Genomic DNA, 19014 nt, shown 5'->3' with positions numbered 1-19014 from the left:
CTCTGAATCTCCTCTCTGCGGCCACACTAGAATTGTGCGGTCCGCACTACTGGCCTTTTTGCCCCGTTTTGCTTTTTGTTCACTTTTGACTCCTTTATGAGTTGATTTTGATTTCTTTGGCTCATATCCCAATATTCCTGTAAGTAAGCACATTTTATTAGTTTTCAGGAATGCCTTTAAGCATTTTTTTTAGCTAAATCGCAGTTAAAACAGAGCAAATAATCGGTCAAAATCCCTACTTATTATTCTTTATCCTAAATTGATTATATTTCATGATTCCATACTTATTTACATCATTAATTAGTGAATTTAATGGAAGAAAATGAAGTTTTTATAAAATCTTCCAAAAATGATAAATGAAGATTTGAAAGGCGATCTGATGTCGGAATTCGATAATTTTTGTATGGTTGAGCTCGTATCGGAACGGGTGTTCGAATTCCGTTAAGTTTTGTCGGGTTTCCGAAAAATGGGCCCCACATTGACTTTCGATTGAATTTTCCAAAAATGACTTAAATTAAGTCTCTTTCAAATTGTGAATAATTTCTAAAGTTCCAATTGAATTGTTGGCCAATAAATTGCTATGTTTGATTGATTTGGAAACTAATTTGAAAGGAATGGCCATGGTCGAGTGATCACTTGAATTGCGAAGCAAGGTAAGTATCATAGTTAACCTTGACTTGAGGGAATAGAATCCTTGAACTATGTATTACGTAAATTTCATATGTAGCGGCGTATAGACGAGGTGACGAGTGTCTATACGTCGTCAAATTGCTTGTTTCCATGCTTTTACGTATTTTACTAATTGCCTTATTTCATGACTTAATTGTTATATTAATTGATTCTCTTATTTTTATTACTTACTATTATGCCTTGACTTCATGCCTTAATTGCTACATGCTTATTTGACTTTTGTGTCATATTTGCTACTTGACATTTAACATTTCATATATTAAATTGTCTAACTCCTCTGTAATTCCATACTTATTTGTTACTTGTCCCTATTTATTTCCTACATAAATTATAATTATTTTATACCTTGTTGCCTTATAATTTCATATTAATTGTGGCATTTATTGAAGTAGTCTTACGTATAAGTGTTGTTAATTGATATTGTTAAGGAGCGGGTTGCACGCCACAATATAATTGATTGAAAGATATATTGGGGATTGGGTTGCACGCCGCAAAAGAATTGATTGAATGATTATATTGTGGGAACGGGTTGCACGCCGCAAGAAAATGATAAAAGAAATAATTGATTGTGACTGCCGAATTGGCCTCGATTGTTGATATGAGTTACATGTTTTATCTCTATTGCGTACAGGTTAATGTAAGCGACATGCCTTTGCCTCGTCACTACTTCGTCGAGGTTAGGTTCGACACTTATAGAGTACATGGAGTCGATTGTACTCATACTGCACTCTGCACTTCTTAATTATTGGTAAGGCTGCTAAGATTTATGTCTTTTTCTCTAATAGTTAACTTGGATTTTAATCTTTTTTTTAATAAGAGATACTTATATTAATACTTAAATTTGTCATCAACATTACAAAACATAGAAATGCTTTCTAAGGCATTTTAATTACCAAATTCAACTAACTTAATACATATGCTATCCGAGATTTATTATCAAGTTCAACTAACTTTATCTATTGAAACTGTCACGCCCCCAAACTGCGTGGGACGTGATGACACTCAATCTACCTTACCCGTCAAGCAAGCCTTATTCTAACTAACTAAAAGTCGATGTACATAATTTCCAAGAAATTCATAAATAAGTCTTAAAATAATAATTATCTGAAAACTAAAATCTAATACTAATATTAACATGTCTGACAACTGAACCCATTAGAAAAGCCATGAGCCTCTAACTGTAAGTCTGAATACATACGTCTACGGGGCATTCCCCTAGAATAATATGAAAGTCAAACAATAATTAAAGACTTAAAAAGGATACCAACACTGCTCGGAGGAAACAACGAGCTTGCCAATTGAGTCTACGGAGTATGTCTCTAGCCATGTATCTTGTCACCTACAATCTCAACACCTGCCACATAACATTGCAGGCCCAAACAGGCTAAGTACCACCAAAGGATACCCAGTAAGTCTCATAAGCTACCTCCTAAAAAGGCAGAACGAGACCTTCTGAAAAAAATCATAATATGAAAGGAAGTGATTTCACAGAATATCATATCAACAAAATCTATAAACAGGAAATGAGTTAAAACCTGAAACTATAAGTTGATAACTCCAATTTCATATCCAACAAAATCTATAAACATGAAATGAGGTGAAAACTGAAACTATAAGCTGATAACCGAAAACATGAAAACTGAGTCTATAATTGATAAATAAAACTTAAGGTGAAAACTAAGTATTTTTAATGAAATAATATTTTTGAAAAATTGTTACACATAGTGGCCCTACGTACGTGAGATCTAGCAACACGCACGGGGGAGTGTCGGCCAATCTCCCCAGCAAACAATAGCCCCTACGAGCATGGGGTAGCTAACCTAGGCCTCATGGCACTCACGCATGGGGAGGTCCGGTAGCTCTCCCTTTCTGAATGTGATCACATTAATGCATGAATGAATGCTAAACTAAATGAAAATATCATAACAAAGTCAACTAATAATTGATAATATATGTAAGCATATAAGACTGCCACATTTTCATACTACCGAATAAGAATAGAGTAAACTGAATACTGAAGCACAAGGAGACATAGCTTAGGAATTTTATCAAATATATATAGCACGTGGGTTCTAATAGAATTTCCTATTAGGAGATAAAGCTTTAAAACTTACCTTGAATCCAAACTTAAAGATCTGATGCAAGAATTTCAATTCTAAACCACCGTAGTCCACCGCCAACATTTGATTGTTAATATGCCTCGACCTCGCGATTTGTTTCTACCTAATCCTTCGAGGATTGCTGGGATTTTCGTTGTTGACCTGTAAGCTATCCAAATAACTTTGTTTCCTTTGAAAAGTTGTAGTGGTGGAATTTAAATAACAAGCATTAGCTATTCTTCAAATCCCAATAATTTTTCATCTCATTCCTACCAAAAGTGAAAGACAATGATGTATATGTCTTCCCCTATGCTTTATGTTTTGAGAATAACTTACAGTAAAGCTATTTTACTGCCCTTATTTGGTAATCCTTAAGTGGTTGCTAAAACCCTATTTCTTTTCGTTTCAATTTCGTGACCTGGCTGCTGCATTTTCCTTCTTTTAAAATTGACAAATAAAGAAGCATAAGAATGACCTTGGTGTACAACATCGTCTTTGGGCTGGGCTTGTAATTCTCGTGTATTGTAAGTCCAATTTGTGATAATCCTTTACACCCTTGTTTTTCATAGAAAATAATTAATTAATTACGTAGCCAAAATACTAATTGGCAATTCCATATTTCTGTCATCTTTAAAATATTATAATAAACCAACTTGATTCCAATTTATTCCGTAACCCATATATTGACCTTAAAGTATCCTTGAACATGAAAATTTTACTCCCATTTCCAATTAATTTAGTCATCGATTTGGACTTCAAAGAGTGTTAAAGTAGCCTGGGACTTTACAGAAACATTTACATGCAACAAATTTCATTGTAAGACATAACAATTATTGAGTTTCAAAAATTAAATAGCAACCTTATGTCCATATATTTCCAGACTTTCCTTACATTAATGATTAAAACAATATACAAATCTCTCCTTAATGAAGTCATAGAGAAGAACAGAAAACTCAAATAAGCATGTACCATGAATACATTTATACAACTTGTTCTGATTAACACTATATAAAGTATTTAAAAGATCTCTATATAAAAAAAATTATGGTCATAAAATTTATAAAATAATACTATATAAATACATACATACACATATAGAGTCGGTTGGATCGATTCTAAATAGTGAACCAAAACAATTAGTAAATTTAAAACCGTATCAAAGAATATGTCGGTTTTATTTTTATTTTTATTTAATTTTCAGTTTGGTTTGATTTTTTTAATTTTTCTTTAAAACACCCCTAATCTCCTGTTACTCGATATCATGATTCATGAGTAGTCCCTCAATTTTGTTGAGAAGGCCAGCCATATACATATATTGTACCGAAATGAAAAAGTACCACTGATATTTACAATCCGAATAGTTCAGATATGAGGAAAACGTTTCTAAAATCCGGTAGGTACTAGGTAGGGTACGTAGACATAGTAGGTAACAAACTTTCTTTTTTGTATTCGATATTTGAATCGGAATCTTACTAAATTTGAATTTGCATTCAAAAAATCTCACGTTAAAAGATAAATTCTTTCAAAAAATATGACGTAAAATCTAATGTTCAAAGGTAAACCGTTTCATAATAAAGCGATTTCATACTTTACATTAGCATCCGAATGTAAACAGTTTTTAAAACACCAAAAAACGTTTGATTCTCGATGCATGCTTTATTAATATTAATTAATACTAATACAAATTAGCGATAAAGACAATGCCTTTGCCAACAGTTATGTATTATTGTTTGTCGAGACTCATGATTAGATTTTATGCATATTCATAATTCTAGAGATTTTGCTGGTGGGAGCCAGCATAGACAGTACTAATATTAATCATAGAAATATGCAAAGGCGACAAACAGCTGCATCACTTTCAAATCCAATGAAAATATTATTGGAAGGGAATAATAATCAAATTTTGCATGTGAAATGCCTTTCTCGTTTTCTTTTCCGAAGCTCTGAAACAGTCAACTGACCTTTAATTTCATATGGGCTGCATTCTCGGGGAAAAACTTTTGAATAATTGGCACTATAATGTTCTCTTTCCCAATCAAGAAGACAAAAGTATAATATGCAAAAGAGAATTTTCAAATTTACTTTTTCTAACGTTTAAATCAAATCATAAGTATGATTTCTTTGCTTGAACCAAAATAATAATAACAAGAACTTTAAAGGTCAGTTTCAACTTTTAAAAAACTACGGAAAAATATTTCTCTGTCTTTAATCTCCATAAAGATAAATTAATCTTTTATCTATTCTTATCTGTTTTATCCTTTATCTCATTTAAAAATAAATAATCAGATATGAGTTTGCTTTATATCCACACACAGTGTAAATAAATTTTATACCATGGGAAATTCTTATCTTATAACATTTCAAGCTTTGAGCATATTAAACGATCGAGCATATTATTTAAATTAAAAGTTAGCTAGCAAAAAGATGGTATCGTGCCCAAACTTTTTAACAATGTCGCTTTTCTACCCTAATAATTCGGCCTATTAAATTGGAAATAGGGTCTCGTGCATTTTCATTAAGACCATTTAAATATAGAAATTATCGGCTAAAGATGGATATTTAACAGTAAAAGTTAGCGGCATCATAGCAGCTCACTTTGCCTCTATATCAACTAATATTCGATTTGTCTCAATTTATATAATACTTTTTTTTAGTTCGTTTAAAAATAAATAATATTTTTTATATTTAAAAATATTAACCTTAAGTTTCTTATTCGACTCATAATAAGATTATTTATCGCACAGAAATATTTATGAAATATTTTAGATCACAAATTTTAAAAAATTATTTTTTATTTTGTATCCCATCAAACACTTCATTGGGACAGTACAAATTAAATACAATATAATAGTCCAACTTGCTCGATCCACCTTTAGGAAAAGAAAAAATAAAAAAAGACTAGGGAAAAGAATTTAGGTACTTTACTTATAAAAATGTCAAACATGCATCTTACATTTTCTTCCAAATTGTATAGTGGAAGTTGTATACAAAAATATATGTTCGATTTTTTTGTCTATCCATAAGAGGATATCATATTAAAACGAGGTTTAATACCGATATTTTTGCAACAAATTCAATAAATCAAAGTGTAGTGCTTGGTGTATTAATTTTTTTTGAAAAGTGGCCAAAATCCATCTTTAGAATATTTAGTGTGTAATATGACATTAAAGAAAGTTATCGGTCAAGCTCGCCCAAGACACAACGAGGTCAACGGCCGAGGTGCCGACATGAGTCGTGGTCAGGATATCGACAGAGATCACAGTCTAGATATCAACAATGGTCGAGGTCGAGATTGACTATTGATGATAAGACTTGCAACAGCTAATTTATCAAGATATGACACTAAAAAGGAATATTTTAGTGGATATTCCCTGCATTTGTACTATTAGGGGTTCCTAGAAAAAATGTCACATATATATATAGAAAGAAAAAATAATGATAGGGGTATGTAATATTGATTCTAATAAGAAAACCTTTGAGAAGAAGACTCTCTCTCTCGCAAAAACGCAGAGATTACCTTTTTACAAATATTCTTGTTCATATATTATTCCCGACCTTTCCATCATATTCGAGGATTGGTCATGCGAATCTTGGATCTATCTGTCATTCTTCACTATCAGGCAAAATATTCGTCACACCCATTCATTATAGGGTGAATCATTCTCTTTATTTACTTAAATGTCATTTATTGACATTTATTACTAATTATATCTCCATTAATATTCTTGCTTCAAGAATCTCTTGCATTTATTGTCACCAATCGTACACGGAATCTATCCCTCGTACGTATTTGTGATTAGTATCTAGAGTTATTATTCTTAGTCAGATTAAACCCCCATTATATAAATTAATTAGTTTAACCGGAGATTATATTTTCTGGTCAAATAATTTGGCGTCGTCTGTGGGGACTTTCTAGCTAAGTCTTTTAGTTTCTTCTAGATCTACAGCACTGGTGCCTGATGAAAGAAAAAAAAGACTGTTTTCTCTCTGCACTCGTAGATCTAACATGACAGGTAATAGAGAAGAAAGAACGAGAATAATGAGCGACGTCCCCACCAACCTCATGAACATCATCCACGAAAGCTCTGAAGTAGTGGACGAGGGCACAACGCCCAATGCCTCCCCTAGGCGAGGTGGATCACCCCCTCCCTACTGCATCATCACAAAATCCCTTGGCAAGACAGCCTCCACATCCGTGGAAGAGGAGACACCGCCAGCGATAAAGAAACTCCTTGAGGCCTGGTTGACTAATACACTGACCAACGTCCTCCATAAACCCGTTCAGGACGTGGCCACAGCAAATCCGAGAACCTGTGTTGCACCACCAGTGAACGAGAACCATGATCACCCCCCCCCCCACGACGACATGTATCACTCACAATGTTGTTAACCATGCAAGCGATGATGCTCTTACATCCATTTTGAAAAGGATGAAGCAAATGGAAAACGAGAACAAGGCACTTCGGGACCAAATGGGAGAACACCAAGAAAGGGTCTATAAAATACCGGGCACTCCTAAGTTATTGCCGAAAAGAGATACTGGTTGGTTCGTCGAGCAGCTGCACAATGCTAACTCTACCCCGCATGCCATACCGAAGACCTTTAAAATGTCGCCCTACCTGAAAATATACGATGGCATGACCAACCTCGAGAATCATGTAACCCACAACGTCACTGCCGTGAAAGGCAATGACCTCGCCAAAGGACAGGTGTCCTTCATTCTACAAAAGAAATTCTGTGAAACCCTCATGGGAGGTGCATTAAACTAGTACTCGCAACTGTCGGCTCGTTGTCACGACCCAAACCAATGGGCAGCAACGAGTGCCTGAATCCTACTTGTCGAACACCCTTAAGCATGCGACTAAGATATAAACATGAATAATATCTGCTGAATTACGAGAATAACATGCATGAGGAAAACCTGTCCAAAAGACATATATATATATATATATATATATATATATATATATATATATATATATGCGGAATACGTAGGGTGAGCCGACAAGGCTGCTATAGACAACTATATATCCAAAATTGGAAGCCAACAAGGCCACATACTATACATAACTATCTACAGACCTCTAATAGAACTACAAATGTACAAAGACGGGACTGAGCCACGTCATACCCATATATGTATACAAGCATATCGTACCAAAATCAAAAGCAGCTCCGGATCAAGTGGAGCATGCCAACTCTCGCTGATCAAGGATCCTAAGAAAGGGGACCGTCAGCTTGCCTTTCAGGCCCCGGGAAATAGGGCGTTAGTACGGTGCCTATTTCCCGGAGCATGCGTTTCATGCCCGCAGGTGCAGGTAGGCAAGTTGACGGTCTCCCTTCTTAGGATCCTTGATCATCGTAAGTTGGCGTGCTCCACTTGATCCGGAGCTATTTTTGTTTTTGGTACGATATGCTTGTATACGTATATGGGTATGACGTGCCTCATTCCCGTCTTTGTACATTTGTATTTCTATTAGAGGTCTGTAGACAGTTATGTATAGTTGTATAGTATGTGGCCTTGTCGGCTTCCAATTTTGGATATATAGTTGTCGATAGCAACCTTGTCGGCTCATATATATATATATATATATATATATATATATATATATATATATATATATATATATATATATATATATATATATATATATATATATATATATATATATATATATATATATATATATATATATATATATATATATATATATATATATATATATATATATATATATTCGCGGCCCTTCGGTTTGGGTCGTGACAAAAGTGGTATCATAGCAGTTCTGTCCTAGGGAGTCTACAAGCCGTGTCTAGTAGAGTCTTGTTTATGGGTGTGTTGTGCACCACACTTATAAGCAGGAGGCTACATGGCATTTAGGTCTGTCACTCTTTATTCTTACTCTAGATCGTGTGGTAGAGCTCAGTTGTAAGAACTCAATTTCCTAAACTCTATCTTACTTATAGTACGACGATACCTACATCTAGAAAGACGGTTGGTATGAGATATAGTTGTGGAAGAGTTGAGTCAGAGGAACTCAATTTTTGCATCATGCTTATGATGGATAAATATGAGGTATTCAGAAAATCATGTGTATACTAAGATGTGTAAGCTTCTTGATAAGGATTCCTAAGGCAAGAATGTCTATCCACTCTTACGGTAAAAAGGAATAAGGAGGGAGACACAAGTTTCAGTAAGTAAAAGGAGCAAGGTGAAGAAGGGTACGAGGCGCCCAGTTAATGAAGGTTAACATTATTTACAATTCAGGCAGAGGAATATAAGCCTTTTGAGTTACCTTCAACAAGTAGCAGAGGCACGTACAATTGGCTACATCAATCTTAGTTATGCCCTATGGGAGCTAACAAATATGGTTTAAGAGAAGAACGTGATATCAGGATCCGACTGGGGTTTGAGTGACCCAAAATGGTGGATGGATTGTTTGCATTAGTTGACATTTCCAAAGGATATTGCAAATGTGCTATTAGATCTCCTTGTGAGACACCCAGATGGTGCACTCTAAAATAGTACAACTAGATATGAGTACTACAATGATAGGCATTGGAAGCCTTGAAGGGACAAATATTACCTTAGTATGGCTCTCGTCCCTAGTAGAGAAAGAATGTTAGGAAACCCGAAGAGCCAATAGATGGAGCAAGGGGAGCTAAAAGCAAAAGAATGTCCTGTTGAAATTTTCAAAATAAAGTGTTAGACAGAAATGCTAGCGGGAAATGAGAAGAGAGTTAATGAAGCATTATGAGTAAGATGTGATGCATGGATGACAACGGTAGATCAAAAAATTATAGTATTACAGAGTTTATAGTCAAGTGAAAGGAAATACGAGAGGTGACAGACCCTGAGACAATAAAAGAGTATAGGCCATAAAGTCATATCCTCACTTCGAAAAATAAGTTCGTGACTCCAATGCAACTACCGGAAGGAAAAGTTTTAGCCAAGATTTTCTTTGCATAGCAATGTGATTGCTTCGAGCTTTTCATATGACTTGTTCCATGTTTTATCGCAATTAACGAGTGTTAAAGGATTGTCAAGAAAATCGACTCAGATATGTTAAGGCTAAGCTCTTCCTTCATTTTTGCATGATCTCGTAATTACACAAGTTTGATAACGAGGTATAAAGAAAAAATTCATGTCTCGGAATTTACGTATATTTTCCTAGTATTGTAAGTTACAATATTCTCCTTATCGGGACTTCATATTCAATTGAGTATTTTCTTTTTCCAGTCAAGAGAGCAGAAAGTGTATATATATAATATTACAGTATTTTCATTACCATCGAGCTATAATCGATAGGCAGGCCCCTATTGAGCAACCTCTGATTAGATGGTAAGTTATATACCGAGCCTACTGTGACCGAGCGCCTATGAGCGAGCCCAATTGGCCGAGATACAGAGCCTAGTATGGCCGAACGCCTATGAGCGAGCCTACTACGACAGAGCAGTTATATATATACCGAGCCTTATAAGGTCGGACAACTATTTTACTTACTATATTGAGAGAATAAAGTCAATATCAGCATGTCTCGATAGACATGCCAAGAGTCCTCCAAGTAGGCAATCAGCTCAGCGGAAGATATTGGTACACTCCATTTGCTCCGGAGTTGCTTGTTTGGTTAGTATAATTTAGACGTGTGTTGTTTGGTATGGCGGGACTCTATCCCGACCCTTATGATTCGTAGAGCACTTTTGCGTAGGGCTGCTTATCGGGCGGATTGGGCGGTTAATTACTCTTAACGGTTTGGCTTAACGGTTATCGGCTTTTAAATGTATTAATCCGCTAGCCACCCGATAAGATATCGGGCGGATTGGTAACGGTTTAGCTCTTATCGGGAGGTTATTGGGCGGTTTATCGGCCTAATTCAATCTATATTGCGTTCATTAATTGTTTGTTGACCGCCTAACATACAAATTCAGAATAGGAAATTACACATTGAATCCATACATACATGTCTGTTAACGCCTACATAAGAATGGTGTAGTGTGTCATGTATTATAGAGTGAAAAAAGTTGTGGCACAACACTATTGTTCTTCTATTAATCATAGACAACAGGCATTAGTTTTAAAAAAAACAAAAGCAGAGGTGAACCATAGATAGCAGCTTAAACAATCTTGTTGTAGGGTGAGAGAATAAGCTAAGCCAAGCCAAGCCTGGGATCTTCTGATGCATAGTACGTAAAGGTTCTGATTATTTAGGAATAAGGCGTTAGAACTTAGAGATGGAGTACTGGAAGAATATATATATATATATATATATATTCTTAACGGGTTAACGGATTATCCGTTAAGAAAATTGAATAATCCGCCACCAAACCGATAAGCCGTTAATAAAAAAATTTCAATCTGTTCCCCGTCCGTTAAACCGTTAACCCGATACCAATAAGCCATTAAGCTTCGGTTTTCGGTTTCGGTTCGGTTTTGAACACCCCTACTTAGAGACTTGTTGACAGATGTCATGTACGTAAAAGATTGTATGGCCTTGTCGGCCTATATTCAGTGTACGAGTGGTTATTTTGGTCTTATAGGACCGTATGTCTTATGTATAAGTTGGTATCACATATTGTATTCTACTTATCTCACGGCAGCCTTCCGGCTCAGTTGTCTATGATAGTATGACATGAAAAGATATGTTATGTTGGTACTCGGTTGAGTAAGGTACCGGGTGCCCGTCGCGGCCCATCGGTTTGGCTCGTGACACTCGTTCCATCGAAACCTTTGAGGAAATGGTCGATAAATTTGCGACGGCCCATACAGGGGCCAAGAAGGCCGAGGCAAGAGTGAATGACATCTTTGCTAACAAATAGTCCCCGTGAGAGGGACTTCCTCGACTGTTTTAACCGAGTAAGAATGACTTTGCCCAATGTATCAGAAGGAATGGCGGTAGCCGCTTTTCAAAACTGGCTGAGCAGAAATGGTTCAAGGGAAATAAAAAAATTATTGAGTCGGCTTATGAAATACAAATATCCCCCAACAACTTGGGACGAAATACATAATGCGTACTGTGCCGAAGTCCGAGCAGACGAAGACAACCTTAATGGACCGACTCATCGACTGACTTTAGTACAAGCAGAATCCAAAAAAGATTAGAGAAGTGATATCAGAAAAGGTCCAGCAGCCTCGCGGCCAAACCGGGAACGACATATCCCATATGTCAAAACTACCATTATACCCCTATCTCGCCATGAAGAAGGTCCACCCCGATGAAGAACAAGGACTCATCGGAATGAAAGAGGTATGCCCCATTTACTATCCACTCACAATTTCTACGTGTCACCTACAGAGCTCGTCTACCCCTTGGAGAAGCTCAGACCAAAGGTTAAGTGGCCACAAAAGATGAGGTCGGACCAGAATACCATAAAATCTGACGCCCTCTGCGAGTTGCATCAAGAGAGAGGACACAAAACCGAAGAGAGTTGAAGTACCCCTAATGGGTCGCCAATGTGGTTATGGTGAAAAAGAAGAACGGCAAGTGGCGGATGTGCATAGATTTCACCGACCTGAACAAAGCTTTCCCAAAGGATTCATTTCCACTACCTCATATCGTTCAACTCATCGATGTGACAACCGGGCATGAGTTGCTGAGTTTCTTGGATGCCTACTCAGGATACAACCAGATCCTTATGGAGGAAGAGGACTAGGAAAAAACTACATTCATCACCCACCAGGGCACGTACTGCTATAGGGTCATGCCTTTCGGATTGAAAAGTGCGGGTGCAACTTACCAAAGGCTGGTGAAAAATATATTCAAAGAACAACTCAGAAAAATGATGAAGGTATATATCAAAGGCATGCTGGTCAAGTCCAAAAAGAAAGAAGATCACATCGACCATTTAAGAAAAGCCTTCGGCATACTCAGGCAATACAACATGAAACTGAACCCTGAGAAATGTGTATTCGGCGTGGCCTCAGTGAAATTCTTGGGTTTCCTAGTGTCGCAACGGGGTATCGAGGTCAATCCCGCCAAATCAAGGCCATCGAGGGTATACCGGAGCACTTGACCATCAAAAAGCAAGCCCAGAAATGAACCGGTCGTATCGCCGCCCTATCAAGGTTCATCTTGCTATCCTTCGATAGGTGCCACAAGTTGTTATGCGTACTCAAGTTTTTCTTCTTTGTCCCTTAACTCCCCCTCGAGGACGCTGCATTTTTTGATGACCCTCACCAACTCGCCATCCTTCTCCTTCAACTCATCTCGGAGAGCCAGAAAATTTTTGCTCCAACCAAGCCGTCTGCAAATCTTGCGGTGTTTATCACGGTATTCACTATACTTACGCTCTATCTTTTGAAAAATAGCCTTAAGCCTTTCCTCCCACCGGGCGCTCTCGATCTCCAAAATCCCAATCTGAAAGAAAGGCAGAAAATGAGGAATAAGAACAAAACTGAGCTCAATAAGAAAAAATAGCGGAGAAAAAATCAAAAGGCTTACCCTAAGAGCGAGGTCGGCTATACTCCTCGATAAAGTAGTATCCTTTAGCTTCTCAAGGGTTTTACCCTCCACATCGGAACAGAGGGGACCAAGAGAAGGGACCACGTCCTCGGTATTCACCAGCAAATCCCGGTTCAAGGGGATGACAATGGTATGCGTGGTCCCCTCAAATCTCACCTCAAGTCGGGTAAGCCCTTCCCCCATTATCCTCACCTTCTCGGCATCCATATCGGAGCTCGTCTCGTAACCTTCTTCGGTTACGCTTTTCCTCCATGTGTCAACCCGAGAAGAAGGATCCTTGGCTGGTAGCGAGGCCGATGGCTCATCCTGTCGTAAGGTGTCAAGGACTCTCGCCGACGGACCTTCAAAACCCATCATGACTTTAGGGAGAAACGTATCCTCCTCGGCTCCAAAATTTATGATTGCCGGTTGTCGAAAGACGAAATCACCTATCACCGAATTCGCCGCTTGGACGACAGCGTCACCAACATCTACAGATCACCTCTTACGGGGGAGCAAGTTATCATTATTCGGCGATAAATCCTCTCCATCATCCTCGTCTACTAGATAGCATAGAGGGGAGGTTGAGAGCCTTGCCACAGGCTTAGTCGACGATCGAGCAGACCTCACCGCAATAAAAGAAATAGAAGATGCTTTCCTTTTACGGAACGCCGGAGCTGGAGCCCTCGACCTGCTCGAGGATCCTTGAGCTGAAAAAGAAAAGCCAAAGAAATCTTTATAGAAGACTGTCACATCTTGTGCAAAATCGTGACGAGCAGACGAAAGCGAGGTCAAAACGACAGAGATATAGGATAACAAGTGCCATGTATAAATAAACACACATAGACGAACTCACCGGTCACGGAAGGCGCGGGCCAGAATTTCCTAATAAAGGCCGGTCATTCACGAATCCCCACTGTATGAGGCAAAACTTGGCTGACCCAGTCGTGGATTCCCCCAACCAAAGGTGGGGGCTAAGTCTCGATTGCACAAAGAAAGGATAGAATATTAGATCACGACTAAAACGGACAAAACAAATGCTAAAAGAAAATACTTATGGGCATAATTCCAAGCCTCAGGAAACCCACTCGCGTTGGCCAGCACGTCCTCGGTCTTGACGAATAAATAGTAGAGCCAGAACTGACGATTTGCCTTATCGTCCATCTTCACCACCAAACGTTTACTTCTTCGGTAGAGAAGATGCAACATTGTCCCCCCTATAGAAATTAGGGGAGAAGAGATGTATCAGGTGGCGATGTGAGACTCGATGGCCAGCCAACTCCGCATATTTCATCAACATACAAATAAGCTTATAGACGTAGGGGGAGAGTTGATTCAGGCAGACACCGTAGTAATGACAAAACTCCTCTAGCAATGGGTGAAGAGGAAAGGAATAACCTATATAGAACGGGTACGCGTAGAACACGCAATATCCCGGGTGATATATTTGTACCACATAGCGCTCCGTCGGAATCAAATTGATGTGAGCCGAGATTTTGAATTTTGCCCTAAACTCATAATCGTCTTCAGACAATTTCGAAAAATCAGATCTATTCTCACTACGATGAATTATTTCCTCCACTATAGGAAACTTCTCGTCTTCAAGGGCAATGGAAACATCGTTTCCGTGAGGAGGCATATGTACAGCCAAAGGGATAGGACCAGCCTCCATGCCGGAACCAGAAGGTGCGTTAACCATATTTTTTAGAAAGGAGGTTTTAAGCACAAAAAGGTTGAAAATAGTAAGAATCACTAAAACTGCTAGGAGCTTCGAACAATGGAGGGAGAAGAAGATGCAGAGTATGCTGAGTACGAGAAGCTTCATAAATTTTAATACGTTACCCACACATCTCTATTTATAAAGATGCAGGCATCGAAACTGAGAAATCATGCCATCATTACCCAGTGCAAGTACCAAAATGGCGGAGGCGCGAGAAACAACGCAAAGCATCGAGAAAATGCGTCATAATGACGTATGATGTCATGACGTCATTCTGAAACAATGCATCCCCAAATGTTGCAGCTCACGAATAGTCGTTTTGTCACCTCGTCTAAAGTGCCACTATCCAACTTGCTCGCCCAATTTTGTCAACTACGACAAATAGAGACCGCTCATCAAGGCCGGTTGGGCTCGACTTTTATAAGCGGATGGACTAACTCTATAGGCCAAAATCCGTCTTTTGTAATATTTAGTTATCAACCGAGCTCGTCCAAGACACATCGAGGTTAACGGTCGAGGTGCCGACACGAGTCGTGGTCAAGATATTGATAGAGATCGCATTCAAGATGTCAATAATGCTCGAGATCGAGATTGACTATTGATGATAAGACTTGTAACGACTAATTTATCAAGATAGGACACTAAAAAGGAATATTCTAGTGGATATTCCCTGTATTTGTAATATTAGGGTTTCTAGAAAAAATGCCCCATATATATAAAAAGAAGAGACAATGATAGGGTTATGTAATATTGATTCTAATAAGAACACTTTTGAAAATAAAACTCTCTCTCGCAAAAACACAGAGATTACCTTTTTACAAATATTCTTGTTCATATATTATTCCCGACCTTTCCATCAGATCTGAGGATTGTTCATGCGAATCTTGGATCTATATGTCATTCTTCACTGTCAGGCAAATATTCGTCACACCCATGCATTATTGGGTGAATCATTCTCTTTATTTACTTAAATGCCATTTATTGACATTTATTACTAGCTATATCTCCATTAATATTCTTGCTTCAAGAATCTCTTGCATTTATTGTTACCAATCATACACGGAATCCGTCCCATCCATCGTACTTATTTGTGTTTAACATCTAGAATTATTTTCCTTAGTCAAATTTAATATCTCACTACATAAATTAATTAGTTTAACCGGAATTTATATTTTGTGGTCAAACGGAAGTCATGGAAGAGAAATTGGTATCTAGCAACTCTATGGAGCACTTCATATATTAATCTTGGAAAAATAATAGTAGCAAGTTTTAAAGTAAATACAATTAGTTAAGAAATTCTATAATTTTTGACATATATTAATGTGATACCCTGACCACAAACATGTTATAATAGTGATAGAACTTTACATACTTTATTTCCACTTGGTAAAAATTGTTGAAAATAAAACAAGATTCAAAAAGCAACAAAGTGACAACCACATATTGTGTAAGCCTAAAGAGACATTATATTCCTGTTGTTTCCGAGACTTCTGTTCCTTTTTGGAGTGTATAAATTAGCACTACCACTTGAAGTTTAACAAGCAAAAAACATTCTTCAATGGCTTCTCTGTCTCTACCCAAAGTATCTTTCTTTCTTTTTGTGATAACTTTCGCATATTTCTCTTCTCCCTCAGCTGCCCAAACAAAATGTAACATCAGATCAGTTTACCAACTCGGTGACTCACTCGCTGATGCCGGAAATGTCATCCGTACACCCGGCGCTTCCATTATATTCCGAGCCAACCAAGCTCCGTACGGTGAAACCTTCTTTAGAAGACCTACCGGCCGTTTCTCAAACGGCCGTATTATTATCGATTACATTTCCTCTGCTTTCAAACTCTCCTTCCTCAATGCTTACTTGGACAGACGTGCTTCTTTTAGCCAAGGCGTTAACTTTGCCGTGGCTGGTGCCACGGCGCTAAATTCCTCTTTCTGGGCAGCTCGGGGTATTCGGCTGCCCACATGGAATACGCCGTTGGCTGCTCAATTAGGTTGGTTTAAATCTCATCTACAATCCACATGTGGTTCTAATTGTGCACAAACTCTTAGGAGTTCGTCTCTTATAGTAATGGGAGAATGGGGTGGCAATGATTATTACAATGGGTTTTTCCAAAACAAGCAATTACCTGAGGTCCGTAATTACGTTCCTTCTGTTGTTGCCGGTATTATGAAAAGCATCAAAGATGTGATTCAGCTTGGGGCAACTCGTATTTTGGTTCCAGGAATTTATCCACTGGGGTGTCTTCCTTTGTATTTGACATCTTTTCCTGATTCTAATGCAAATGGTTACGACCAGTTGGGTTGCTTGAGAAATTATAATGATTTTGCTTCGTACCATAATAGATACCTGACCAGAGGTTTGGCATCTCTACAACGTGAATTTCCGAATGTTAGGATTGTCTATGGAGATTATTACGGAGCGCTTTTGACTCTTCTTCGTAGTGCTTCTTCGTTTGGATTTAATCAGAATACGTTGTTAACTGCGTGCTGTGGAACTGGAGGACGATACAACTTTAATTTCAGGACTGTGTGTGGATCAGCTAGTGTAAGAGCTTGTTCTAACCCGGCTCAATACGTGCATTGGGATGGTATTCATTTGACAGATGAAGCTCATCGTCATATGACAGACATTGTTGTCAAAGACATGCTTTCCAGATTCGGGTGTACCGTTTAGTTAATGAGTTTTAAGATTCTCTTAGTTTGTTATTTGGGTGTTTTTCTTTTTTTCTTCGTTGGGTATTTGGGTGTTCAGAACACGATGATATATGTCAAAAACCTTTTGGTTTCTCGTTACACAGTGTACATGACTGTCAAGTAATAAAGTAATTTGAATGTCGGATGTCGAATCCATAGACACTTAGATTAATCGTTAATTAATCAAACTAAAATCAATTAACTGTCCGAGATAATCAAAAGTTTAGTTTTTCTATTACAACTACTATTGCAAAATTTAAACATAGTGACCAAGGGAGATAGATTCCAGGTTGTGGTCTGCTTGTCAATCCTATTGAGTTCGTAATTACACATGTTAATTCGCATTATCTATGATTGCTAGTTAACCGAATCGTTTATATAATAGCATGTTCCTATAATAGTATTCGTCTATTCATAATATATCAACACTATAATCCTATGGTCTTGAATTTATCATGAACGAATATAATACGATATTCAACTAAGCAAGACTGTTAGGTATATTCCTATCCTAATCGCGAAATCTTTTCTCGTGCCACGGGTTCAGAAACAAGCTCTCTCTAATTTCACTCTAATGAAACACGGTTTTCCAAGCATAGCATGGATAACAAATAGAACTCAACTGCCGGCAAAACAATTAAGCAATTATGCCTAGAATTAGAGAAACAACCAAAGATGATAACTCGAATTAACGGTAATATAATTAATAAACTTCAATATTCATGACAACCACAACCCAAGAATGCGAAGTTTAGCTCCACATAGATATGCTAGCAAAACAACAATTTATCAAAAGAAATATAAAAATAACTAAGTTTAATGGAAGAAAGATGAAATCTGATGAATCCGACCGGCTCCGTGCTCTTCTTAGTCAAAAGTTATATAAAAATTATGTTTAAGGAATATGTATAGGTGTAAGGAGAAGCCTAAAGAAAATAATCAAGTCCAAAAAAAAAGAAATAATCTCGAACCGGAATACTGGCGCATTTCACGCGTTGGGCTGCGCCTCGCAAGGCTTGTCGCGAACTAGCACTCTCGCGTCGCTTGGCATATGACGGCTGAAATTGACGCCTCACTTTGTTTCCAATTGATTTGCTGTGCCTAACTTCTGTTTTCTTTTCAAATCCTTTGCAATTGTTTCTTTTTTCTTCGATCATTGTCTAATTATGTCATTATAATATTTCTAATTAATAAATAATCATGAACCATTTTTGTAGTGTATAAAATACACATAAAACTTTTTACGTTGCTCTTAATTTCATCTTCAAAGTATTTACACATAAGATAAACTCAATTAAGCATAAATATAGTATAATTTAGTATTAAAGCACCAAAATATAAGGTAAACAATGCACAACACCAATGACCATGG

General features: G+C 37.5%; 1 protein-coding gene across 1 annotated transcript; it reads left to right on the top strand.

Annotated features, from left to right (window-relative positions):
• Positions 1–16476: 16476 nt before the first annotated feature.
• LOC107801014 (GDSL esterase/lipase At5g03980) lies at positions 16477–17741 on the top strand. The gene has a single exon (XM_075226799.1). It carries the CDS (start codon positions 16507–16509, stop codon positions 17620–17622), a length of 1116 nt encoding a protein of 371 aa, XP_075082900.1. The 5' UTR covers positions 16477–16506; the 3' UTR covers positions 17623–17741.
• Positions 17742–19014: the final 1273 nt, after the last annotated feature.

This window comes from Nicotiana tabacum, chromosome 12 (genome assembly GCF_000715075.1).
Source record: "Nicotiana tabacum cultivar K326 chromosome 12, ASM71507v2, whole genome shotgun sequence".
NCBI classification, from domain to species: domain Eukaryota; kingdom Viridiplantae; phylum Streptophyta; class Magnoliopsida; order Solanales; family Solanaceae; genus Nicotiana; species Nicotiana tabacum.
Note: the sequence above shows the minus strand (reverse complement) of the source record. Positions and strands in the feature narration are given on the sequence as shown.

What these genes read in the sequence shown, in the direction of transcription:
- LOC107801014 (XM_075226799.1), top strand. Translation starts at nt 16,507, where the DNA reads ATGGCTTCTCTGTCTCTACCCAAAGTATCTTTCTTTCTTTTTGTGATA.